The sequence below is a fragment of the Oncorhynchus clarkii genome, chromosome 17 (genome assembly GCF_045791955.1).
Source record: "Oncorhynchus clarkii lewisi isolate Uvic-CL-2024 chromosome 17, UVic_Ocla_1.0, whole genome shotgun sequence".
Taxonomy (NCBI): Eukaryota; Metazoa; Chordata; class Actinopteri; order Salmoniformes; family Salmonidae; genus Oncorhynchus; species Oncorhynchus clarkii.
In genome coordinates this window covers 23,662,103-23,688,691 of record NC_092163.1, presented here as the reverse complement: position 1 = coordinate 23,688,691, position 26,589 = coordinate 23,662,103, and the positions used below count along the sequence as shown (strand labels likewise).

General features: G+C 42.1%; 2 protein-coding genes across 2 annotated transcripts in view; one reads left to right on the top strand and one right to left on the bottom strand.

Annotated features, from left to right (window-relative positions):
• LOC139370559 (voltage-gated delayed rectifier potassium channel KCNH1-like) overlaps positions 1–193 on the bottom strand; it is a 53,835-nt gene extending 53,642 nt beyond the window's left edge. Inside the window, exon 1 of the mRNA XM_071110132.1 lies at positions 59–193. Within this exon, the coding sequence (XP_070966233.1) occupies positions 59–131 (73 nt within the window). The 5' untranslated portion in view covers positions 132–193. The remainder of the gene's footprint in view (positions 1–58) is intronic.
• Positions 194–2,759: 2,566 nt separating this feature from the next.
• Positions 2,760–25,458, top strand: LOC139370562 (REST corepressor 3-like). The gene is made up of 12 exons (XM_071110137.1): positions 2,760–2,997; positions 3,112–3,168; positions 3,583–3,660; positions 3,770–3,822; positions 4,233–4,394; positions 4,718–4,842; positions 4,927–5,005; positions 9,377–9,598; positions 15,431–15,508; positions 17,069–17,126; positions 17,231–17,475; positions 22,253–25,458. Exons 1-12 carry the CDS (start codon positions 2,823–2,825, stop codon positions 22,622–22,624), a joined length of 1,704 nt encoding a protein of 567 aa, XP_070966238.1. The 5' UTR covers positions 2,760–2,822; the 3' UTR covers positions 22,625–25,458.
• Positions 25,459–26,589: the final 1,131 nt, after the last annotated feature.

The window sequence follows — 26,589 nt, the reverse complement described above, 5'->3', positions numbered from 1 at the left end:
CAATAGGCTATCATCCACAGTGTTTCTTCCTACAAAATAAAAACGAACACATTCCTACCATTGGATCGTCGGACGATGTTCTCGAGAAAAGTGTTTTGTGGGGCCACAAGTCCTCGACGTCCACCTGCCATTCCGTCTTGTCATTCAACGTCGGTAAGAAGAGAACGCTTTTAGAGTGAACGGATGTCTGAAGTATCCGTAGGACGATGCAGCTGCTCAAATCTCCGCTTTGCTGCTTTCATGGTTCCTGTTCTGCTTAGATATGATGAGCGGAAGAATCCCTCACCTCATGCTGTTCGACGGCACGTTCCGTGGCTGTGCTCCCCCTGTTGAAGACGGGATGCATGCAGAGAGCGCATCACCTGTGTCTCTCGTCTGACATCTTTGCACATGGGTACCCCAACCGGGCACCCTCACCCCCACAATCCTGCGTTTAGGCTATGAAGCACAGGTTAGGCCTTCACCTGGAACCCAAAAATTGAAAACTGACTGGAAATTAGATATTTTTTTTTGCGCAGTGGAAAAGAACACAGCTATAGCTTGCACTTCACACTGGTTGGTTGTGCGTCCTCCTCGCCTTTTTTTTGATGCATGAACATGGGTTTATAGGCCACTGTAGGGAATTCGAGGAGGAAGCCTGTATTCAGAAGTGCAAGGACTGGCATCCCAAGGACGCCACACATTTGGACACAACACACACACACACACACACAGAGACAGAGGGAACAAGGTTGGGTAGGTTAGGCTACTTTCTACATGTAATGTGTTAGTTACTAGTTACCTGTCCAGAATTTCAATCAGAGACATAACTTTTGGATTACACCAAACTCAGTAACTAATCTGATTATTTTCAGTTACTCTTGGATTACTTTCCCTTTAAAGGAACACTCCACCCAAAAACTATTGGTATTTGTTTTATTAGTCCATTGTTGATATAGTCCCAAAATGTTTGGCATCATATCAGCTGTATTTCTGTATTTTGAAAGTTATAGATCTTGAAAACTTGATTGCTGATATGCAAAACATTTTGGGACTATATGAACAATGTACCAATGAAACAAATACCAAAAGAGTTGTAGAAGAAGACAAAAAGGATCCATCAAACTCATTTGGTATGTCATCATAGTGGTCGCTGACTTGTGGTCAGGTGGAACAAGCTTAAAAACGTTTTCCAGTACTGCCTTGAATGTCATTGAGACAACAAAGGTGTTAGTGTTTTTTCCCCCCCACAAACAGCCTTTCTGAATTTAAAAGTAGTTCCTGAATTTAAAAAGTATCTGTAATCTAATTACAATATTTTTTGCGGGTAACATATAATCAGTTACTGAGAGAGATAAGATAGTCCTAGTGGTTTCCCCGAGTTCAATATGGCACCATCGATTATCTCATTCTATAGGGCTTATTCAGATTGAAGAGAGCTGTAGCATAGTGACGAAATTACATAAATTATGTTATTTGACAAAAGACCCCTGATCTTGGGTAAACAGTTTCTCTTTATGAAATTGTACTATGACCTCTGCTAAGAAGTCTGCACCCGTATGGCAATGGTGGTATAGTGCATTTACCCCACCCCCCCAAAAAAATAAAAAATATATGTTTTGGCCATTGAATAGATGGCTACATTACAGGAAAGTACATGTAAGCAAGACTGTTTTGTACAGAAATGCAGCTCAGATGTGGTACACTACAGTGGCCTGCATAATAAGTTGAACAAAAATAGACATTTCTTTAGCTATATACTTATCGTTATTCATATCCAGTTTGCCTCCTTCGTGTTACACTGCTGGGGTCTGTCTTCATTGACCATCTAAAGGGCTTTGTGTTTAATACCAACAATTGCATCATAGTTTAATTTATAGATTGGGCAGATGATAATGGAATGAGGTCTACCAATGTGGATTGAGAGGCCTAGCCTACTGACATTTTCAGTTAATTAGACCCTTATACCCATTTTGGATACCCAAATGGTCAAAACCATCTCAAAACTCTCTCAAATTCACCGCTCAGACATAAGTAGGTTACATGGGCCTAGTAAACAGTGAATAACTTACATTCGAAAACCAAATAAACAATTCATTAATTGTGGGATCTCGCGAAATAGGTTAGTGGTCATTTGTCTCCATCTGCTGGCAAACCAAGGACAATATTCAGAATAAGAAGAGGCTACCCAAACGACTGGTTATTTTATTTCGCATTTTATTTTGTACAGTTGGGTTATATTCTACTTCTCATTAGCCTACTATGGGGCCATCGTTGCAAACGTAGAGTTGTTTATATTTGCATAACGTTTAAGTCAAAAGTAGCCTACGTTGAAATGCTGAAAAGCTTTGTAGACGCTTCTGTTAATAAAGGCTTTAAATAAGAGCATCTGGTTCTATATTGGCTTTACAAAACGTATCCAAGGTATCCAAAACAGACGTAGCCTATATTATGTGTAATAAATTGTAACATCTTATATTCTTCTTGTAGCCTATTCGTCTACGGAGTGTGATTGTAAACAACTCCATTTTCACCGGCGCACGCAGAGCCGCAGTTTGGCTTCATATAACCAAGTGCGTAAAGGTCCTTCCGCTAGACAAATTAGTTCCTTCTGATTTTGAATATTCAATTGCTGCTTGTCTGAACAGATACAAGCCGTGAATTACACTAAAACCAACACATATCAGACTCTGGAACAGGCTTGAAAAATATTGTTGTATATATCTGCGTTAAACCGTATTATACAAAACAATGTGGAGTAATACTGGACTGTGGCACAGTGTCACAGCTGCGTAGCTGTGGGAGTTATTGAAAAAGACAGGCTGTGAAAAAATATACATTGCATGTTTTTTTTTAGGTATTCTCCTAAGGAGAACCCACAAAGATACGTAAAAATGCCTGGAATGATGGATAAAGGGTCGGAGTATCTAGGAAAGGGACGCTCAAACGGAACAAAAAACCCTTCAAATGCATCGAATGGACATTTTTCTGATGAGAGTGGCAGTGACGACGAGCACGGTATAGCCTCGAACACCCCGTTTGCATGTCACACTGTAAATGTATTATTTTGAACGCGAAAAACAAAACAAAAATGGTCTATTAATGTGCTATACATATTTTTCCTTATTGCAGATGTCGGAATGCGTGTGGGGTCCGATTATCAAGCCAATATACCCGAATTTGATCATGGTAAGGTTATGCTTGATCTACCTGACTGTATTCTGGTGGTAGCCTCGGTATAGGTTATAACAGTATATTCACATTCATCTTCTTACTCTACAACCCATAGTCAGTAATCTTATATTTCAGAATTCAGCCAAATGTGTAGAGAATTTTTGGCCCATTTAAAATATGTTTGGTTTATAGAAGCGTTTTGAAACACATTTCTATTCCGAGGCAATACTTGCCCACCGTAGGCTACTATTGGTTTCCTTCAACTGAATTGGCTTTTTGTTGCTATCTAAACAATATTTTAATAACAGTAAAGCAGCATCTTTAGTCCTGCATGTATTGCTTTAATTAGGCAGTTAAAATTGCATTAAATATCACTATATGAAAATGATGTGTTTTAAAAAAAATGATGTATTATATATTTTTCTGTAGGTTCTACCAAATACAGTGATAAAGATAGTGGGGGAATGTTGGTGTGGTCTCCATATCACACCATTGTCGACCCAAAATGTAAGTCAGTTTGGTTTTCACAAGCATCTTATTTCTAAAGACAACCAAAAGTTGATTTTACAAAAAATATTTATAAGTAGTTTAATTAAACTATGATTTTTCCCCACAGTGGATGAATATATTGCCATTGCAAAAGAGAAGCATGGATATAATGTTGAGCAGGTATGTCTGCTTTTTAGGATTATTAGACAAGTACATAGGGCCACATTTACTAAGCTTTTTCACCAATGCAGAGAATCCACCTTATTTTTCAAAAACATATGAAAAACTTTCAACAGAATTCCCAACACTATTGAAGCATGTTCCCAATTTAAACATTCATATTACATTTTCCAAGCCCCCTGGACAGGCCTAAAATTTACACCGTTGTGAAAGCTCAGTAAATTTGACCCACAATGTATTAATAAACTACCAAGGCACACTTAAAAATAACATATTCAAATGTTATTTAGGGGAATACCTACTCTATCTATTCTAGTTCTGTTGCTTAAGCATTTCTGGCTCAGTGAAGCCCCCATAGACCTGCCTGGTGTCCATTCTCAGTGGATTCCACTCGTTGCTGTCCCCCACAGGCATTGGGCATGCTGTTCTGGCACAAGCACAACATTGAAAAGTCCCTAGCAGACCTTCCCAACTTCACCCCCTTCCCCGACGAGTGGACCGTGGAGGATAAGGTTCTGTTTGAACAAGCCTTCAGCTTCCATGGAAAAAGCTTCCACAGGATTCAACAAATGGTAACATACATATATTAATATACAGTAGCTTTTATCTTTTACTTTGATGTGTGTCTGTATACTGTTCATACAAACATACACAAGTAGTCTGGATGAATATTGCAGTTGACTTTAAGGTCATTTACGCTTGAGCCAACATTCGCATTCACCTTGAATGCAATCTCTACAAACATTGGGGTGATTGCCTTTAAAAGGCGCATTGTCGACAGTGCAGTGCGCTTGTCGACAGTGCAGTGCGCTTGTCGACAATGCGCCTTTGATTGAATCCCGGCTTTAATGTAAGTATAAACAGTCAATTTGCACCATTTTCTCATCTGTTGTAGTTACCAGACAAATCCATATCCAGCCTTGTGAAGTATTACTACTCCTGGAAGAAGACCCGGTCCAGAACCAGCCTGATGGACCGCCAGGCCAGAAAGCTGGCAAACCGAAACGCCCAAGATGAAAGGTAAGACTTGTATCTCGCCTTACTACTGTCTCTGAAATTCCAAGTGGTCGGAGTCCAATAATGATGGGCTTTTCTTGACATTAGTGATGAAGAAATGGAGGAGGCCAACCCCATCGAAGCAAATGATAGTGATTATGACCCCACCAAGGAGACGAAAAAAGAGGTACGTTATCTAAACTTTAGAATTTAAACTGATGGAATGGCAGTTGGGATATATCAAAAAGTATTAGCGGATACGCTTTTAATCAGTGACCAGCATTCACTTACAATGAGTAGTAGAGTAGACAGACGCCAAAGAAAATAGGGAAATAAAATGCAAGGTGTTGATTCCAAAATTGTCCCCTTGCGTAAAGACGCTCCTTTAGGGGTGGTGCTAGAGGGGAAGGTTCCCCTTTGATGTGAGGGGAAGGTTAGTGTTGCGACATAAAGTAGACAAACACACTATCCAGGATACACTTCCACACTCCATCCCCCAGGGGGCAGCAGAAACCTTGTCCTGCTTGATAAGCACATCAGGTGCTGCCAATTAGGGTGATCATCAGTCAGTGTCCCAGCTTGAAAGCTGTGAGGCTGCTAGTTGGTTTGGTGGCCATGAGGCCTTTCGTTTAGTTTTAAATCATTAGTTTAGTCATGCTTGTCCGTGGTTTCCTTTTTGTATTCATTTATTTCCGTCACCATCTGGACAAATAATAATCCACCACGAGGTCAAGAGAGACAGAGTCAGCCCTAGGCCATGGTAAGATTGCCATCTCCCTGGGCACATGTGCATCCAACACCGTCCTCAAACACTGATTTCTCACAAATGCACACATTCAGGCTACGCCTAGGACCACTAGATAAAGCGAGTGTAACAATAATCCGTAAGCTAGTTACTGGGTTAGTCACAAAGTACTTAAAAGGTACAGTAAGCGATGCATAAAGTAAACCGCAACATAGGGTGTTGATTTCGGCAACAACTAAGAGTGTTTGAAGCACGAGGCTAAACTTGTACATAGTTTTGGTTCCATAGCTATCACGTTGTAGCAGTGGGAAGCGCACCCATGCATTAGAGTCCTGCATCGGGTTAGATATCAAATCAAACTTTATTTGTCACATACGAGGAATACAACAAGTGCAGACCTTACCGTGAAATGCATACTTACAAGCCCTGAACCAACAGTGCAGTTCAAGAAGAGTTAAGAAAATATCTACCAAATAAACTAAAGTAAAAAATAATAAAAAGTAACACAATAACATAACAAGGCAGGGGATACAGGGGACACCGGTACCGAGTCAGTGAGCGGAGATACAGGTTAGAGGTAATTTGTACATGTAAGTAGGGGAGAAGTGACTATGCATAGATAATAAACAGCGAGTAGCAGCAGTGTACAAAACAATGTAATAGTCAGGTGGCCAGTTGATTAATTGTTCAGCAGTCTTATGGCTTGGGGGTAGAAGCTGTTAAGGAGCCTTTTGGTCCTAGACTTGGCGCTCCGGTATCACTTGCCGTGCAATAGCAGAGAAAACAGTCTATGACTTAGGTGACTGGAATCTCTGATAATTTTATGGGTTTCCTCTGACACCGCCTATTATATAGGTCCTGGATTGCAGGAAGCTTGGCCCCAGTGATGTACTGGGCCGTACACACTACCCTCTGTAGTGCCTTATGGTCAGATGCCGAGCAGCTGCCATACCAGGCGGTGATGCAACCAGTCAGAATGCTCACGATGGTGCAGCTGTAGAACCTTTTAATGATCTGGGGGCCCATGCCTTATCTTTTCAGTCTCCTGAGGGGGAAAAGGTTTTGTCGTGCCCTCTTCACAACTGTCTTGGTGTGTTTGGACCATGATAGTTCATTGGTGATGTGGACACCAAGGAACTTGGATTCTCGACCTGTCCCATTACAGCCCCGGTGATGGGAGCCTGTTCGGCCCCGCCTTTTCCTTTAGTCCACGATCAGCTCCTTTGTCTTGCTCACATTGAGGGAGAGGTTGTTGTCCTGGCACCACACTGCCAGTTCTGACCTCCTCCTTATAGGCTGTCTTATCGTTGTCGGTGATCAGGCCTACCACTGTTGTGTCATCAGCAAACTTAATGATGGCGCTGGTGTCGTGTTTGGCCACGCAGTTGTGGGTGAACCGGGAGGACAGGAGGGGACTAAGTACACACCCCTGAGGGGCCCCAGTGTTGATGATCAGTGTGGAAAACGTGTTGTTGCCTACCCTTACCACCTGGGGGTGGCTCGTCAGGAAGTCCAGGATCTAGTTGCAGAGGGAGGTGTTTAGTCCCAGGGTCCTTAGCTTAGTGATGAGCTTCGTGGGCACTATGGTGTTGAACGCTGAGCTGTAGTCGATGAACAGCATTCTCACATAGGTGTTCCTTTTGTCCAGGTGGGAAAGGGCAGTGTGGAGTGTGATTGAGATTGCAGCATCTGTGGATCTGTTGGGGCGGTATTCGAATTGGAGTGGGTCTAGGGTATCCGGGAGGATGCTGTTGATGTGAGCCATGACCAGCCTTTCAAAGCACTTCATGGCTACCGACGTGAGTGCTATGGGGCGGTAATTGTTTATGCAGGTTACCTTCGCTTCCTTGGGCACAGGGACTATGGTGGTCTGCTTGAAACATGTAGAAATTACAGACTCAGTCAGGGAGAGGTTGAAAATGTCAGTGAAGACACTTGGCAGTTGTTCCTCGCATGCTTCGAGTACATGTCCTGGTAATCCATCTGGCTCTGCGGCTTTGTGAACGTTGACCTGTTTCAAGGTCTTGCTCACATCGGCTACTGAGAGCATTATCACAGTCATACAGAACAGGACGACGTCGTCATTGCACTTATTGATGAAGCCGATGACTGAGGTGGTATACTCAATGCCATTGGATGAATCCCAGAACATATTCCAGTCTGTGCTAGCAAAACAGTCCTGTAGCGTAGCATCCGCGTCATCTGACCAATTCCATATTGAGCGAGTCACTGGTACTTCCTGCTTTAATTTTAGCTTGTAAGCAGGAATCGGGAGGATAGAATTATGGTCAGATTTGCCAAATGGAGGGCGGGGAGAGCTTTGTATGCATCTCTGTGTGTGGAGTAAAGGTGGTCTAGAGTTTTTTTTTCTCTGGTTGCACATGTGACATGTTGACAGCAAAAAAGTCAGCTGGCAGATGTAATGAAAAGTCTTTCAACCCGTGGGTAGGATCGCTGTTCAGAACAATTATATTGCAGGTAAAACGTTTTATTTCAAGATTTCTTTTACAAACCCAGGAGCTTGTTGAATTGTTGCGAATTCCATTATGTGAGCAGTGAAGCAGACAGCCTAGGGTAGCAGCAACACAGCGAGAGTGGAGCAGGGAACTGTCCATTATTTGTGTGGCGTTGAAACGTTCCTAATTTGTTCACATGCGGAGATTACGTTTGCTTCAACAATACGTTGCCAAGTTTATTTTCCCTGACTCCTAGCTCACATAAAAATGGCTAACGTAACAGGAGATGGGGAAAGAAAGGTTATGATGGTGGATTACAACATCATGGAAACAGGTGCTCCGTGAATGAAATCCGGTTGGGAAGGATTTTGTAGTCATTGTGGACAAGGAGGACAACAACCCAGTAGATGGATACACAGCCTGCAAAAGTGTAAGCAGGTATTTGTTTATGATAATTCAGTTATTTAGCAATGAATTATTATATTCATTCAGGCTTTTGTTAATTTAGACCATACGCAGGCTACATAAACCTACTAAATAAATGTAGCCTATTTTTGCAGCCTGTAGCTTATTCGATTCTGGGAATTGTTTCAATTAAACTATTTGATTATCTAAACAATATTGAATGTAAAGGTATTATTTTTTATGTTGCCTATAGGCTTTAATTAGGTAAGAAGGCTAATTAGAAGGCTTTTTTTCAAAGCTATTTCAATTGTCAATGTGCGCTGCATCGCATTATGAATATAAGATAAGCCTATCGTTCTTAATTCATGGCATGGTTTCCTTTTATCCAAATGTTGAATAGACATGCAGACAAATTATTTCATGCAGGGAAGGGAAAAAAACCTAATACTCTGGTCATAATTTTTGTAAAATATATTGATGTTATTTGGGGGGTCACAGATCAGCTCTTGGAACAATTTCTATGCTGGTGGTTCGTGTTGCGGAGAAAATATCTGGTGGGGCTCGGAATTGATGTGGCCGGCGCGGGCGGGTTCGGGTCCAAAACCTGTAGCTGTGCAGGACTCTACCATGCACATGTGCAGATACTCTGGTACTGTGAGAGCAAAGTCTTGCATTGCACTCGTCAGAATATCAGTGGTGCTGCTCGTGGCAACGTCATATCGCTGAGTCTGCTGTTCATGCTCCCAGGGGATTTTTCATGGATGCCTGATAAAGACCTAAGGGTCAATACGTATCAATATAATCACCTGGGGGCGCGAACAGCAGTGTGCAGCGTTTCGTTTTTATTGTACCTCTTAAAACATGCTCCCAGGTGCCATATGTCCTAACAATGACACAATTGATGTTACTAACATTATGACAGCTAATAGAAAGTGTACCCGCGCCTATCCAGAGCCACACGGAGCCCCAGCCCCTGAGCTCCTCCAAGATTGGGCTCGGCCGACGGGAGCACCTGACGCTCATGCACCGGCACCACTCGCAGCGTTCCAAGTGCCGGCCGCCCAAAGGCATGTACCTGACCCAGGAGGATGTGGTGGCAGTGTCGTGCAGCTCCAGCGCTGCCAACACCGTCCTTCGGCAGCTGGACATGGAGCTGGTGGGCCTCAAAAGACAGGTGAGTGTTGGGGATTCTGGTCTCAATGCAGGGAAACCTGGAGGCTTTTTCACAGTACATTTTAGTCATTTAGCAGACGCTCTTATCCAGAGCGACTTATAGGAGCAATTAAGGTCCTCTTAACCGCTAGGCTATATATATATATATACATATACACACACACACACACAAACACAGTACCAGTCAAAGGTTTGGACAGACCTACTCATTCAAGGGTTTTTCTTTATTTTTACAATTTTCTACATTGTAGACTAATTGTAAACACATATGGAATCATGTAGTAACAACTAAATAAAATATATTTTATATTTGAGATTCTTCAAAGTAGCCACACTTTGCCTTGATGACAGCTTTGCACACTATTGGCATTCTCTCAACCAGCTTCATGAGGAATGCTTTTCCAACAGTCTTGAAGGAGTTCCCACATATGCTGAGCACTTGTTGGCTGCTTTTCCTTCACACTGCGGTCCAACTCATCCCAAACCATCTCAATTGGGTTGAGGTTGGTTGATTGTGGAGGCCATCTGATGCAGCACTCCATCACTCTCCTTGGTCAAATTGTCCTTACACAGCCTGTAGGTGTGTTTTGGGTTATTCTTCTTTTGAAAAACAAATGATAGTCCCACTAAGCGCAAACGAGATGGGATGGTGAAACGCTGCAGAATGCTGTGGTAGCCATGCTGGTTAAGTGTGCCTTGAATTCTAAATAAATCACTGACAGTGTCACCAGCAGAGCATAGGAATCACACATGCAGAGATCATCTGTTCACCTACTCTGCGTCTCACAAAGACACTGCGGTTGGAACCAAAAATCTCAAATTTGTACAAAAAAATTACAGATAACCACCGGTATAATGTCCATTGCTCATGTTTCTTGGCCCAAACAAGTCTCTTCTTGTTTTTGTTGTCCTTCAGTAGTGGTTTCTTTGCAGAAATTTGATCATGGCCTAATTCACACAATCTCCTCTGTTGATGTTGAGATGTCTGTTACTTGAACTGTGTGAAGCATTTATTTGGGCTGCAATATTTGCGGTTGGTAACTCTAATGAACTTATCCTCTGCAGCAGAGGTAACTCTGGGTCTTCCTTTCCTGTGGCGGTCCTCATGAGAGCCAGTTTCTTCATAGCGCTTGATGGTTTTGCGACTATAATTGAAGAAACTTTCAAAGTTCTTGAAATGTTCTGGATTGACTGACCTTCATGTCTTAAAGTAATGATGGACTGTCGTTTCTCTTTGCTTATTTGAGCTGTTCTTGCCATAATATGGACTTGGTCTTTTACCAAATAGAGCTATCTTCTGTATACCACCCCTACCTTGTCACAGCACAACTGATAGGCTAAAACGCATTAAGAAGGAAAGAAAATCCACAAATGAACTTTTAACAAGGCACACCTGTTAATTGAAATGCATTCCAGGTTGGAAAAGCATTCCTCATGAAGCTGGTTGAGAGAATACCAAGAGTGTGCAAAGCTGTTGTCAAGGCAAAGGGTCGCTACTTCGAAGAATTTCAAATATAAAATATGTTTTGAGTTTAACACTTTTTTGTTTACTACATGTTTCCATATGTGTTTATTTAATGGTTTTGATGTCTTCACTATTCAACGCCCCCCTGCACAAAGCGAGGTCCATACAGAAATGGTTTATCAAGATCGGTGTGGAATAACTCTTTTTTTTAAATGTAACTAGTCAAGTCCGTTAAGAACAAATTCTTATTTACAATGACAGCCTACAGGGGAACAGTGGGTTAACTGCCTTGTTCAGGGGCAGAACAACAGATTTGTACCTTGTCAGCTCTGGGATTTCGATCCAGCAACCTTACCTTACTGGCCCAATGTTCTAACCACTAGGCTACCTACCACCCAAATTGACTGGCATACAGAGCCCATCGAACATCTTTAGGATGAGTTGGAATACCGACTGCATGCCAGGCCTAATCGGCCAACATCAGTGCCCGACCTCATGCTCTTGTGGCTGAATGGAAGCAAGTCCCCGCAGAAATGTTCCATCATCTAGTGGAAAGCCATCCCAGACGAGTGGAGGCTGTTATAACAGAAAAGGGGGACCAACTCCATATTAATGCCCATGATTTTGGAATAAGATGTTCGACGAGAATGTGTCCACATACTTTTGATTCATGTAGTGCATCAGCACTATTTAGTGCATTGTGTTCTAAGCATATGTACGGTGCATTCAAAAAGGATTCACACCCCTTGCCTTTTTTCCATATTTTGTGTTTCAAGGTGTAATTTCAAATGGATTTGTAATTTTTTGTGTCAATGATTCACAGACATACTCGTGTCAAAGTGGAATATTTTTTTTTTCTAACAATCTTGAATACATGTATTCAACCCCCTGAGTCAATACATGTATTCAACCCCCTGAGTCAATACATGTATTCAACCCCCTGAGTCAGTCAATACATGTATTCAACCCCCTGAGTCAGTCAATACATGTATTCAACCCCCTGAGTCAGTCAATACATGTATTCAACCCCCTGAGTCAGTCAATACATGTATTCAACCCCCCGAGTGAGTCAATACATGTATTCAACCCCCCGAGTCAGTCAATACATGTATTCAACCCCCCGAGTCAGTCAATACATGTATTCAACCCCCCGAGTCAGTCAATACATGTATTCAACCCCCCGAGTCAGTCAATACATGTATTCAACCCCCCGAGTCAGTCAATACATGTATTCAACCCCCCGAGTCAGTCAATACATGTATTCAACCCCCCGAGTCAGTCAATACATGTATTCAACCCCCCGAGTCAGTCAATACATGTATTCAACCCCCCGAGTCAGTCAATACATGTATTCAACCCCCCGAGTCAGTCAATACATGTATTCAACCCCCCGAGTCAGTCAATACATGTATTCAACCCCCCGAGTCAGTCAATACATGTATTCAACCCCCCGAGTCAGTCAATACATGTATTCAACCCCCCGAGTCAGTCAATACATGTATTCAACCCCCCGAGTCAGTCAATACATGTATTCAACCCCCCGAGTCAGTCAATACATGTATTCAACCCCCCGAGTCAGTCAATACATGTATTCAACCCCCCGAGTCAGTCAATACATGTATTCAACCCCCCGAGTCAGTCAATACATGTATTCAACCCCCCGAGTCAGTCAATACATGTATTCAACCCCCCGAGTCAGTCAATACATGTATTCAACCCCCCGAGTCAGTCAATACATGTATTCAACCCCCCGAGTCAGTCAATACATGTATTCAACCCCCCGAGTCAGTCAATACATGTATTCAACCCCCCGAGTCAGTCAATACATGTATTCAACCCCCCGAGTCAGTCAATACATGTATTCAACCCCCTGAGTCAGTCAATACATGTATTCAACCCCCTGAGTCAGTCAATACATGTATTCAACCCCCTGAGTCAGTCAATACATTTATTCAACCCCCTGAGTCAATCAATACATTTATTCAACCCCCTGAGTCAATCAATACATGTATTCAACCCCCTGAGTCAATACATGTATTCAACCCCCTGAGTCAATACATGTTAATCACCTTTGGCAGCGATTTAAAGCTGTCTCTTTCTGGGTCCAAGAGCTTTGCACACCTACAGTAGATTGCACATTGTTTTATTAATTCTTGCCATAGATTTAAGCCAATTTAAGTAAATTAACTACACCACTCAGGATCTTTCAATGTCATCTTGGTATATATACTCCGGTATATATACTGTCATCTTGGTATATATACTCCAGTGTATATTTGGCCTTGTGTTTTAGGTTATTAACCTGCTGAAAGGTGAATTTGTCTCCCAGTGTCTGTTGGAAAGTTGACTGAACCAGGTTTTCCTCTAGGACTTTGCATGCGCTTAGCTCTATTCTGTTTCTTTTTACCCCCCCCCCCCCCCCCCCCCCTCAGATGACAACCATAACCAAAACATGATGCAGCCACCACCATGGTTGAAAATATGAAGTGTGGCCTCCCGGGTGGTGCAGTGGTCTAAGGCACTGCATCGCAGTGTTAGCTGTGCCACCAGAGACTCTGGGTTTGAGCCCAGGCTCTGTTGCAGCCAGCTGCGAATGGGAGGCCCATGGGGCGGCGCACAATTGGCCTAGCTTCGTCCAGGTTAGGGAGGGTTGGTAGGGATATCCTTGTCTCATCGCGCACTAGCGACTCATGTGGCGGGCCGGGCGCAGTGCACGCTGACCAGGTCGCTAGGTGTACGGTGTTTCCTCCGACACATTGGTGCGGCTGGCTTCCGGGTTGGATGCGCGCTGTGTTAAAAAGGAGTGCGGCAAGGTTGGGTTGTGTTTCGGAGGACGCATGGCTCTCGACCTTCGCCTCTCCCGAGTCCGTACGGGAGTTGTAGCGATGAGACAAGACAGTAACGACTAACAATTGGATACCACGAAATTGGGGAGAAGAAAAAATATATATAATAAACAAATAAAATATGAAGTGTGGTACTCAGTGACGTGTTGGATTTGCCCCAAACATAGCACTTTTATATTCAGGACCAAGTTAATTTGCCATTTTTATTTCTGTTTTACTTTAATGACTATTGCAAACAGGATGCATGTTTTGGAGAAGAAATTCTGTACAGGCTTCCTTCTCACTCTGACATTTAGGTTAGTATTGTGGAGTAACTACAATGTTGTTGATCCATCTTCAGTTTTCTCCTATCACAGCCATTTAAACACTGTTTTAAAGTCACAATTGGCCCCATGGTGAAATCATTGGCCTCAAGTTTTCCTTCCTCTCCGGAAACTGAGTTAGGAAGGACGCTTGCATCTTTGTAGTGACTGAGTGTATTAATACACCATCCAAAGTGTAATTAATAACTTAACCATGCTCAAAGGGATATTCAAGGTTGACTTTTTATTAGTATTTATTTTATGTACCAATAGGTGACCTTCGCGAGGCATTGGAAAACCTCTCTGGTCTTTGTGGTTGAATCTGTGTTGGAAATTCACTGCTCGACTGAACGACTTTACAGATAATTGTATATGTGTGGGGGTACTGTCGTGGAAATTCAGTACTGAGAGAGACTTGGTAATTTCTTCATACCATCATCTTCATTTAATATCGATAAATTATTGCAATAATAAAACCGTCGACCCAACAGTCTTGACTGTTAGGCTGAGAGCCTCCCCTTCACAGACAATGCACAGTTTATATAGCGGATACCCAGAATGCTTGGTTCCACCCCTCCCATATAGATTGTGGGTGGCACCATAAGCCACTTTGGGTTCTTCCGCCTCTGGTGCTTTCTCCCAGATGCCAGGATAATTAGGAACAGGGAGGCCTTTAGCCTGGAGGAACAGAACATCTCTATCTCGGTGACACACCACATCTTATCTATGGAATGCCAGCAGTAGGCTTTTACCTAGTCATCACTTAATCAGTTGCCAGCCCCAGCTTCAAACAACTCCTCTCAGTTCACTACAGTATTAGTTAAGTAAATAATTGCGGAATATCCAACAATCAGGTAAATATGTAATTTTTCTATCACAGTACAGAGATGAGGTAGTCATTAAAAAAAACATGTTTAACACTTATTGCACACAGGGATTCCATGCAACTTATTATGTCACTTGTTAAGCACATTTTTACTCCTGAACTTATTTAGGCTTGCCATATAAGGGATGGAATACTTGGACCCAAGACAGTTCAACATTTTTTAAATAATTTGTAAACGTTTCCAAAAACATAATTCCACTTTGACATTATGGGGTATTGTGTGTAGGCCAGTGACAAATACATCTCAATTTGAATCAATTTTAAATTCAGGCTGTAACACAACACAATGTGGGATGTGAGTACTTTCTGATGGCACTATGAATTTATCCCACAGGTTCAAAATGCAAAGCAACTGAACAGTGGTCTGAAACACAGGATGGAAGCGGGCATTGATGACTTCAGGCTGCCGGAGGTATGTGCCAAATGTTTACATTTCAGTGAGAAAGGGACCTAGCAATGTGACATAAGTGGTCATAATTTGTCATGACATTCACATCACTAAGACCTGACAAATGAAGTGCTACCAAAGAGATGGAAGTCATTAGTTATGGATGTTTCTTTATTATGGTTGCGTATATGAAGTGAGTGACCTGTTGACTTGACATGTATTGCCACTTAGCTTCTACACTGAACAAAAATATAAACCCAACATGTAAAGTGTTGGTCCCATGTTTCATGAGCTAATATAAAAGTTCTCAGAAATTGTTCACGAAAAGCTTCTTTCTCTCAAATGGTGTGCACAAGTTTGTTTAAATCCCTGTTAGTTAGCATTTCTCCTTTGCCAAGATAATCCATCCACCTGACAGGTGTGGCATATCAAGAAGCTTATTAAACATGATCATTACACAGGTGCACCTTGTGCTGGGGACAAAAGGTGCAATTGTCACAAAACACAATGCCACAGGTGTCTCAAGTTTTGAGAGTGTGCAGTTGGCATGCTGACTGCAGAAATGTCCACCAGGGCTGTTGCCTGGTAATTTAATGTTAATTTCTGTACCATAAGCGGCCTCCAACGTTGTTTTATAGAATTTGACATTAAGTCCAACCAGCCTCAACCGCGGACTTGTGTAACCACACCAGGCCAGGACCGTCACATCCGGCTTCTTCACCTACGGAAATGTCTGAGACCAGCCACCCGGACAGCTGATGAGACTCGTCGTCCACACCAGGGTCTTGACCTGACTGCAGTTTGGCATCGTAACTGACTTCAGTGGGGAAATGCTCACCTTCGATTGCGACTGGAACACTGAAGAAGTGTGCTCTTCACGGATTAATTCCAGTTTCAACTGTACCGGGCAGATGTCAGACAGCATATTTGGCGTCATGTGGGTGAGCTGTTTGCTGATGTCAACGTTGTGAACAGTGCCCCATGGTGGGGGGGGGGGGGGGGGTTTATGGTAAGGACAGGCATAAGCTACGGACATTTGCATTTTATCTGTGGCCATTTGAATGCACAGAGATACCGTGAAGAGGCCCATTGTCTTGCCATTCATCCACCACTATCACCTCATGTTTCAGAATAATGCACGCAAAGATGTCGCAAAGATCTGTAAACAATTCCTGGAAGCTGAAAATGTCCCAGTTCTTCCATGAACTGACAACTCACCAGACATGTCACCCATGACAGCGTGTTCCAGTTCCGCACAGCCATCGAAGAGGAGTGGGACAACATTCCACAGGCCACAATCAACAGTCTGATCAACTATATGTGGAGATGTCGCGCTGCATGAGGCAAATGGTGGTCACAAGATACTGACTGCTTTTCTGATCCAAGCCCCTACTTTTTTTTGAAGATATCTGAGACCAACAGATATCTGTATTCCCAGTCATGTGAAATTTACAGATTAGGCCCTAATTAATTAATTGAAATGTCTTGATTTCCTTAGGAACTGTAACTCAGTAAAATCTTTGAAATTGTGACATTTATGTTTTTGTTCAGTGTATAACATCAGGTGTTCTTTGTCTGTTCTAGTGCAGCCAAAAAGTTAATGCTCGCTGGACAACAGATGAACAGCTTCTGGCAGTTCAAGGTAAACCTACGTTCTTTGTGGGTTTGTAGTCAGCTCATGTTCTTGTCCATGGCCCGCCAGTCTGTTTACCTCGTGAAATTACAGAATATTTGTTGTTTCAACAGGTGTCCGGAAGTACGGGAAAGACTTCCAGGCCATTGCCGACGTTATCGGTAATAAGACGGTAGGGCAGGTAAAGAACTTCTTTGTGAACTACCGCCGCCGGTTTAACCTGGAGGAGGTGCTGCAGGAGTGGGAGGCGGAGCAGGGAACTGGCACCCCCAACGGTGACACTGCCACCTCTGGCGAGGAGGGGAAGAACAGCTCCAACACCCCTTCTGGGAAGAGTATGGACGAAGAGGAGGAGGAGGTGGTGGAGCGTTCCTTTATTCCCCTAAAACCTAAATAGTTAACCTTCCCATTAACCCCTTCTGTGATTTCGTTATAGTTAGCTATGGGAGTTGGCCTCCCACAAGCCCCCTCTGCATGCAGGTTTTTACTCCAACAAAAATCTCTTAACACTGCAGTTTCATAAACATTCCTTCATAAAGGTGTCTTAACATTATAATTATTACAATGTTTGTTGCATCTGGACATTCCAACCCTGGGGGGGCGGGGAGGGGCTATATGCAAAAAAAACTAAATTTCCAATACGCATGTGTATAATACACACAATTTATAATTCTACAAATTTACCATTGACTTGATAACTTGAAGAAATATCTGAATGTGGTTGATGTCAACGAATGGAATTTTACTACTTGCATGACGTGTAGCTTTAGGTATTATTTAACATATCATAAGCAGTTGTAGATGACCTTGCTATACAGTATTGAAAATAATGTAATACTAATATATTTTAAACGAATACACTACATGACCAAAAGTATGGACAAATACTCGTCGATCATCTCATTCCAAAATCATGGGCCTTGATATGGAGTTAGTCCCCCCTTTGCTGCTATAACAGCCTCCACTTTTCTGGGAAGGCTTTCCACTAGATGTTGGAACATTTGGGGATTTGCTTCCATTCAGTCAAAAGAGCATTAGTGAGGTCGGGCTCTGATGTTGGGCAATTAGGCATGGCTCACAGTTGGCATTCCAATTCATCCCAAAGGTGTTCAATGGGGATGAGGTTAGGGTTCTGTGCAGGCCAGTCAAGTTCTTCCACACCAATCTCGACAAACCATTTCTGTATGGACCTCGCTTTGTGCACGGGGGCATTATCAGGCTGAAACAGGAAAGGGCCTTCCCCAAACTGTTACTACAAAGTTGGAAGCACAGAATCTTGTAGAATGTCATTGTATGCTGTAGCATTAAGATTTCCCTTCACTGGAACTAAGAGGCTTAGCCCGAACCATGAAAAACAACCCCAGACCATTATTCCTCCTCCATGGCTGTGTGCTCCATTTTATACACCTGTCGACAATGGTGTGGCTGAAATAGCCAAATCAACTAATTTGAAGGGGTGTCCACATGGTTTTGTATAGATAGTGTATATGCCTTTATGGCTACGTTGTCAATTAGCTAAGTAGGAAACACAATAGAACAGGTGCCAGGCTTATTTTCATAACCTGATATCCGTTATGACTGCTAATGACATTTGTTAAACTGATCTTAAATCTGGTATTCCAACATGGCATTCAATGCCAAGACCAGTCAAGTGGCTATCCCTCCTCCTGGAGAGCTACTGTACTTTTTCCACATTTTGTTAGGTTACAGCCTTATTCTAAAATCAATTAAATTGTTTTTTCCCCCCTCAATCTACACACAATACCCCATAATGACATATCAAAAACAGGTTTAGGAATGTTTGCTAATTTATAAAAAATTAAAAACATCACATTTACATAAGTATTCAGACCCTTTACTCAGTACTTTGTTGAAGCACCTTTGGCAGCAATTACAGCCTTGAGTCTTCTTGGGTATGACGCTACAAGCTTGGCACACCTGTATTTGTGGAGTTTCTCCCATTGTTCTCTGCAGATCCTCTCAAGCTCTGTCAGTTTGGATGGGGAGCATTGCTGCTCAGCTATTTTCAGGTCTCTCCAGAGATGTTCGATCGGGTTCAAGTCCGGGCTCTGGCTGGGCCACTCAAGGACATCCAGAGACTTGTCCCGAAGCCACTCCTGAATTGTCTTGTCTGTGTGCTTGGGTTTTTGTCCTGTTGGAAGGGGAAACTTCGTCCCAGACTTAAGGTCCTGAGTGCTCTGGAGCAGGTTTTCATCAAGGATCTCTCTGTACTTTGCTCCGTTCATCTTTCCCTCGATCCTGACTAGTTTCCCATTCCTTGGTGCTGGGAGGAATGATGCTGCCTGATGCCGCCACCATGCTTCACCGTAGGCATGGTGCCAGGTTTCCTCCAGACGTGACGCTTGGCATTCAGGCCAAAAAGTTTCATCTTGGTTTCATCAGACCAGAGAATCTCGTTTCTCATGGTCTGAGAGTCCTGTCATGTGTGTGCCTTTTACTGAGGAGTGGCTTCCGTCTAGCAACTCTACCATGAAGGCCTGATTTGTGAAGTGCTGCAGAGATGGTTGTCCTTCTGAAAGATACTCCCATCTCCACAGAGGAACTCTGAAGCTCTGTCAGAGTGACCATGGGGTTCTTGGTCAACTCCCTGACCAAGGCCCTTCCCCCACAATTGCTCAGCTGGTGGCCAGCTCTAGGAAGAGTCTTGGTGGTTCTAAACATCTTCCATTTAAGAATGATGAGGCCACTGTGTTCTTAGGGACCTTCAATGCTGCAGAAATGTTTGTGTACCCTTCCCCAGATCTGTGCCTAGACACAATCCTGTCATCGGAGCTCTACGGACAATTCTTTCGACCTCATGGCTTGGTTTTTCCTCTGACATGCACTGTCAACTGTAGGACCTTATATATGTGTGTAGATAGATGAGGGGGGGGGGGGAGTATTTAATCAATTTTAGAATAAGGCTGTAACGTAACACTTGAGCTGTGTTCGAATACCCATACTAACATACTGTATACTACATACTTAATGAGCATATACTACATACTATTAGTTTTTTAGTATACTGTAAACGAACCGTCTGCTTTCAGTTGAGCGTAGTAGCTCTTCACCTGTCTACCTGAAGGTCATGCTTTTAATATGCAACCTCTTGCTAGCCTAACAAATTACGAGTCAGACATTTTACGACTTTGGGTGTGTTCTTAAATTGAATATGGAGTGCCAGAGTGCACTCGTAAATTTAGAGCGTTGTCAGATTGTCCGTTTTGTAAATTCAGAGTGTTTCGCTCTTGAAGCACACACTGGTCTCTCGGGCCGAGGAGTAGCGTTGATTTGAGCGTTTTGACCTTACAACGGCAGTCAGGCACCCAAGCTAACGTTGGCTAGCTTGTAAATAATATTTTTTTTCTTAACTGACTTGCCTAGTTAAATTAAGTTTAAAATAAAACAATTGCTTGCTAGCCACTTCCAGACACAAATGAGACCACTCTGACCATTTTACTCAAATCATATTGTATTTGTCACATGCGCCGAATACCACAGGTTTCACCTTACCGTGAAATGCTTACTAACAAGTCCTTGACCAACAATGCTTTAAGAAATTAAGAAAAAATACAAATAAATATTAAGTAAAAAATTGATAGAAAAGTAGAAAATAAAAGTAACAATTTAAACAACAGCAGTAAAATAACAGGCGAGGCTATATACAGGGGGTACCAGTACAGAGTCAATGTGCGGGGGCACCGGTTAGTTGAGGTAATATGTACATGTAGGTAGAATTCTTAGGGCCTTCCTCTGACACCGCCTGATATAGAGGTCCTAGATGGCAGGAAGCTTGGCCCCAGTGATGTACTGGGCCGTACGCACTACCCTTGCAGTCGGTGGCCGAGCAGTTGCCATACCAGGCGGCGATGCGACCAATCAGGATTCTCTCGATGGTGCAGCTGTAGAACCTTTTGAGAATCTGAGGACCCATGCCAAATCTTTTCCGTCTCATGTAGGGGAATCAGCTTTGTCGTGCCCTCTTCACAACTGTCTTGGTGTGCTTGGACCATGATAATTTGTTGGTGATGTGGACACCAAGGAACTTGAAGCTCTCAACCTGTTCCACTATAGCCCCATCGTGCTCTGTCTTCATTTTCCACAATCATCTCCTTTGTCTTGATCACGTTGAGGGAGAAGTTGTTGTCCTTGCACCACACGACCAGGTCTCTGACCTCCTCCCTATTGGCTGTCTCATTGTTGTTGGTGATCAGGCCTACCACTGTTGTGTCATTGGCAAACTAGCTTGTTATCCAGAGCATTGGTGACTAACTGTGCTGCTGGCAACAATTTAATTGCGCTTTTTTGCTGACGTTTACTGACACTGGGTATATTCAATGGGTTTTGAGCGCTCGTAAATTCATTATTCTGCGCTCTGGTGCGCTCAGACGAGATTGCCCTGAAATTGGAGTAGATAGCCAGAGCGAATTTACGAAAGCACCCGAATGGCCAGCTAAGCATGACGGGAATAATCAAGTCAATAGACGTTGGGTAATTATAGTTAGATAGCCTAAAGTTAATATGCTGGCAAGTTTGATGTATAAATAGCCAACTAACGTTAGGTAGCTACCTAACAACACACTGTTGTAATGATAAGCTATGTGGTTCGTAAGGACAGCGTAGCTAACAAATTGTCAGACAATATAAAGGGTAAGGTAACTTATTTGAAAAGTCATTACTTTATTACATTGCTCAACATTTTCTTATCATTTGTCATAATTAGTTAAAGCAGTGAATTTTTATCCGCTATCGTTGTACTTCGACTGCATATTTTCTGCCATTTCCTTCAAAAATGGAAACGATGTGAAGCCACGCCCATTTCCTGAAGAATTGCATTATGGGCCCTAAAGTACGGAAATAGCGTCCTCATTATATTTTGTGTATACTTCATATTTTGGCGAATTTAGTACGACATCTGGCAACTTTTGGCATACTAACTATACCCATACTATGACCAATAAGCATACTATATACTCAATTCACGTCACAAATAGTGCGGTTAGTATGAGTATTCGAACACAGCTAATTTGTAAAAAGTCAAGGGGTCTGAATACTTTCCGAATGCACTGTATGCTGTAATGTATTGCCCATCTGCGTTTTGGTCTGAAATCCCAACTCACGCCTCTCTCTTCCAGGGCCAAGTGACCCCCTCGTCAGGCCCTTCTCCCGCTGCCACTTCCTCTTCAACTTTCCAAACCCTGGTGACATCGTCGGCAACTTCGCTCAACCAGCCGCCCCCACTCCTACGGCCCTCTCTGCCAGCCACCCCGGCCCTCCACAGGCAGCCGCCCCCTCTCCAGCAGCAGGCCCGCTTCCTACAGCCCCGGCCCGCGCTCAACCAGCCCCCCCCACTCATCCGGCCCTCCAACCCCCCGCCCCCGCGCCTCAATCCCCGACCGCTTGCCCCGACCTCAGCCCCCACCTCCACAGGGTGCCCAGGCTCCAGCCAGCCGCCCCCCACCCTGGTGGGCATCCCATCGGAGACGCCGTCCTCCTCGCTGCACTAAGTGTGTGCTGTGCAATGGCGAAGGAAGACAACGGAAAAGTCGGTGGTCGCTTTTTTATTACTTGGTCGTTTGTTTCCTTGTATTTTTCTTGACAATGATCCGTTGTGTTCCTGAAAGTCGTCAATCGTTGGTTGTTTATGAGCAGATTATGTATATTAATGAGAAACGTAAAGCCGTTGTGAAGTTTTTAAAGTCTATGTATATTAGGTTAGGTCTTAGTTTTATTTATTTGAAATCACATTGTTTTTTTTATTCACTCATCTTTGGATGGACTTGCTTAGATGTTATGTATTGGTGATGTTAAAGATTTACTAGAAGCATTGGTCCTGTTTGAAAGTGTTCTTGGCTTCTGGTTAATGTATATTTTACAAACTGGCAAAATTTGCAAGTGGTCTATAAACAAGGTATATTGAAGACACTATAATGGACAATACACCACCACTAGTGAACAGGTGGCGTTGCCATATTTCAGTTCAATTGTTTGATTTTCTGTAATGCATATTTGTTCTTTGAGCGAATATAGACTTATCTTTTATATAAGCATTATTTATTTTTCTACTCGGTGCTATGGACTCTAGACTGATTTTTGCATATGTCCAGTATAATAATAACCATTGTGTAAGTGCTCTTACGCTTCTAGGCCAACTGTATTTACGTGATTGAATTGATCTAAACTGGAAGAAACCGATTGAAAAAAATGATGAACCGGTTAATAAAAATGAATTTGTTTAATGTAATATTAAGCTACGAGGATGTCAATGTCAGTGAATCGATTGTTGTAGTCAGTGACCCACATTTTCAGGAATTTGATACGTTTCAATGATTTTCATTTAAAATATATTGAAGAACAAAATGTTTGACTTCTGTACAGTGTGTAATTTGTGTGCTTGATTTTAAACTGTCAAGATCATACCTAAAACTACGCTTTTTGATTTTAACGGTCTCCCATCAGTAATTCCCAGTGGAAGATGAGGCATAGTATCTAACATATCCATTCAAATCATTTTAACATTTTGTTTTGTCTGTCCAGTTATGATCATTCGTTTTTTTTTTTACCACGTTTTGGAGTTAATTAGTGCCGCTTCATGTTCAGGGGTTGAAAGATTCTGTAAAATTTCCGAAAATGTATACAGTTGAAGTCGGAAGTTTTACATACACCTTAGCCAAATACATTTAAACTCAGTTTTTCACAATTCCTGACATTTAATCCAAGTAAAATTTCCCTGTTTTAGGTTAGTTAGGATCACCACTTTATTTGAAGAATGTGAAATGTCAGAATAATAGTAGAGAGTGATTTATTTCAGATTTGATTTCTTTCATCACATTCCCAGTGGGTCAGAAGTTTACATACACTCAATTAGTGTTTGGTAGCATTGCCTTTAAATTGTTTAACTTGGGTCAAACGTTTTGTGTAGCCTTCCACAAGCTTCCCACAATTAGTTGGGTGAATTCTGGCCCATTCCTCCTGACAGAGCTGGTGTAACTGAGTCAGGTTTGTAGGCCTCCTTGCTCGCACATGCTTTTTCAGTTCTGCCCACAAATCTTCTATAGGATTGAGGTCAGGGCTTTGTGATGGCCACTCCAATACCTTGACTTTGTTGTCCTTAATCCATTTTGCCCCATGCTTGAGGTCATTGTCCATTCGGAAGACCCATTTGTGACCAAGCTTTAACTTCCTGACTGATGTCTTGAGATGTTGCTTCAATATATCCACGTAATTTTCCTTTCTCATGATGCCATATATTCTGAAGTGCACCAGTCCCTCCTGCAGCAAAGCACCCGCACAACATGATGCTGCCACCCCCGTGCTTCACGGTTGGGATGGTGTTCTTTGACTTGCAAGCCTCCCCCTTTTTCCTCCAAACATAACGATGGTCATTATGGCCAAACAGTTATAGTTTTGTTTCATCAGACCAGAGGACATTTCTCCAAAAAGTACGATCTTTGTCCCCATGTGCAGTTGCAAACCGTAGTCTGGCTTTTTTTATGGCTTCTAAAGCCATGACATAATTTTCTGGAATTTTCCAAGCTGTTTAAAGGCACAGTCAACTTAGTGTATGTAAACTTCTGACCCACTGGAATTGTGATACAGTGAATTATAAGTGAAATAATCTGTCTGTAAACAATTGTTGGAAAAATTACTTGTGTCATGTACAAAGTAGATGTCCTTACCGACTTGCCAAAAGTATAGTTTGTTAACAAGACATTTGTGGAGTGGTTGAAAAACGAGATTTAATGACTCCAACCTAAGTGTATGTAAACTTCCGACTTCAACTGTACGTTCTCTAGAAATCCTGGTTGGATGATTTCCGGAACTTTGGGAACGTTTCTCAAATTTTGCCTAATCACTGCTAAGGAATGAAGGAAGAAATAGGCTAATTCACTACTGTACATGGTGACAAGCTTATTAAAACATGTTGAAATGCAAGCCTAAATGACCTTGAAACCACTCATTTACACTGACTCAATCTTTTCCCGTGGAAATAATGTGGCCAGAAGTAAGTATAATCATGAACATTGAGGACTTGCATTTTGCCGTAAAAAAACATGACATTCGCATGTTACCGTATGTAGTGTTTACTAGGCTATTGGCTTGCCATTATTTCAGGCTCTCGTTGCACTTGCATTTCATTCAAGTGTCTTTCAAACATTTTAATTTCCATGTCCCTTCTCGCACATTTATTTGGTTTGTCTTTTGTCCTATATTTAAATTATTACTTTTTCCAGCCTGCTTAAATTGAAATGAATATTGCCCCAAAAAGATAGCATACTAGTGCAATCCCAAATATACATCTATAAATATAGCACATAAATAAATAAAAAATGTAATTGTTGCATAGTTTCCCTTATTTGATTTGTCTACTTTAGCCTAAATCATTTTTATCGGCATTGTTTCTGATATATGCCTAATTGACACTAGGCACAAACGTCAGTTCGTCTAGTTTTGATTTACATTTGGTTTATTAGTCTAAATGTGAATGCAACTTTAAATCAAATGTTACCATGCCATTGGATTTAGGTTAAAGGTTGGGTGGGGAAAAAATGCCCTTACGTTGACTTTTTGCAAATCCAATCAGTTTCACATTGATTCATCATGGCATAGATTTATATTGGTTTAAATTATGTGGAAACAACGTTGATTCAACCAGTTTTGCCAATGAGTCGATTTCGCCATGCATGTAAAAACATCAGCTGTGCTTCTTGGTGGTCTTGACTTATTAGGCCTAGGGTCTACATGATTATATTATAGATTTGTTGTATTAAAAAGCATTATCAATGTGCTCAATATATCTAAATGTATGCATGTTATTTTCGACCACATCACATTGCCATATGCTAAAACCTTTAATATAGCAGTATTATAAACACCACTCTGACGTTTGGGTTTGATTGAACTACTAGATCCGTGAATTGTAGCCTATAGTTAAGTTATTTTCAAATACATTGTGATAATTTAAGACATTTCTCAAATTGTTTTCTCTCAATTTTCAGCAAATACAATTTTAAATCTATGGATGCATAAAAAGGGGACAATTTATTCAGCATCCTGTCCTCGAAACGCTTCAGGGAGGCTATGCATAGTGCAAACCATACATTTTATTTTACCGTTTTTTTTTTACCGCGTACGATCATTTTTCAAGGGTGTGAACTGTGAACACAACATTAGTGCCATTACATTCACTTCCTGACTCATTTTCCGCTCATATAAAATTGGCGGCACGCCGAGTTGTGACGTATAGCCTGGGCTACATGCTCCGTACTGTGCAGAAGATTTTGCCATATGAATGTGGATGTAAATTACAAAAGTAAATTAAGAATATAGTCGCACATTCCGTTTTTAAAGACACGGTAAGAACGCACTGTATGCCTGCTCAGATCTTCAATGCAACAGTTGTTTATTTAGGCTCTGAAAACGAAAGCAACATATAATTTCAGTGTGACTTTTTGATTTAACAATATAAATA